Genomic DNA, 1101 nt, shown 5'->3' on the forward strand with positions numbered 1-1101 from the left:
ACTTTCTTTAGGTTAGAATGTCTTTGTTATCAGGTTACAATTTACAATAATAAACATAATGTTGTAGCCTGTTAATGCTAGACAGACCTTACTAAGTGGTTCAGTTTGTTTCCCTCCGTCAGCGGATCCTGAGTGCAGTACAGAAGAACGCCACTAGAGGGGACCCTCGCAGCGTGATCAGAGCCATAGATCAATTCTGCAGCCAGAAGGAGTGGGCCATGAATGTGGGGAATGAGAAAGGTGCTGATCTGTCATTCTCTGACTGTGTGTTTGTGTGTGTCAAATCATTACTTTACTTGATCCAGCTGTATGTTTTGGTACCGTATCTCCTTTCTTTCCCCATGTCTTTGACCGCAGGCTGTATTCTTGACTCAGTGGTGTCTGAGGTAAACCCAGCCACTGTTTTGGAGCTGGGAACCTACTGTGGCTACTCCACGGTGCGCATCGCCAGCCTGCTTCCCCCTTATGCCAAGTTCATCACTCTTGAATTCAACCCAGACTTTGCTGCAGTTGCTCGTCAAGTCATTGCGTGGGCAGGACTAGAGGACAAGGTAAAAAGCCTGATATCTTTACACAAACTGACACTCAACTCAGTTAAACCGTGTGCACGTTTGCGTGTTTCTTTTTTGTAGGTGCAGTTAGTGGAAGGAGCATCTAGTGACTGGATTCCCAAAATAAAGGAACAGTTTGGGATTAAAACCTTTGATTTGGTTTTCCTGGATCACTGGAAGGAACACTACCTTTCTGACACAAAACTGATGGAGGTAAGTTGGTTATACACAATTTATGTTGGTCAAATTCATCTTTTCTGCCATGACACTCACTTAGATTTTTTTTTTTTTTTTAATCAGGAGTGTGGCCTGCTCAGAAAAGGCAGTGTCCTACTAGCGGACAATGTCATCTGCCCTGGAGCTCCTGACTATGTGGAGTATGTGCGTAGCAGCCCTCGATATAAAAGCCACTACTTCAGGTCACACCTGGAGTACACCAAGGCAGAGGAAAATTTATGGTATTTGGGAATCATAGAGTAGATAACGGCTGCAAGTAAAAATCGGGGGGGTTAATATAGAACGAGGATATGAAATTAAATTTCTAGGGGTC

General features: G+C 44.0%; 1 protein-coding gene across 1 annotated transcript in view; it reads left to right on the top strand.

The window, feature by feature from the left end:
- Nucleotides 1–1031, top strand: part of LOC109968504 (catechol O-methyltransferase-like) — a 10036-nt gene extending 9005 nt beyond the window's left edge. The window contains exons 4-7 of the mRNA XM_020614812.1: nucleotides 105–240; nucleotides 358–551; nucleotides 633–764; nucleotides 852–1031. Coding sequence (XP_020470468.1) covers nucleotides 105–240; nucleotides 358–551; nucleotides 633–764; nucleotides 852–1031 — 642 coding nt within the window. The remainder of the gene's footprint in view (nucleotides 1–104; nucleotides 241–357; nucleotides 552–632; nucleotides 765–851) is intronic.
- Nucleotides 1032–1101: the final 70 nt, after the last annotated feature.

Source organism: Monopterus albus, unplaced genomic scaffold (assembly GCF_001952655.1).
Source record: "Monopterus albus unplaced genomic scaffold, M_albus_1.0 scaffold151.1, whole genome shotgun sequence".
NCBI classification, from domain to species: domain Eukaryota; kingdom Metazoa; phylum Chordata; class Actinopteri; order Synbranchiformes; family Synbranchidae; genus Monopterus; species Monopterus albus.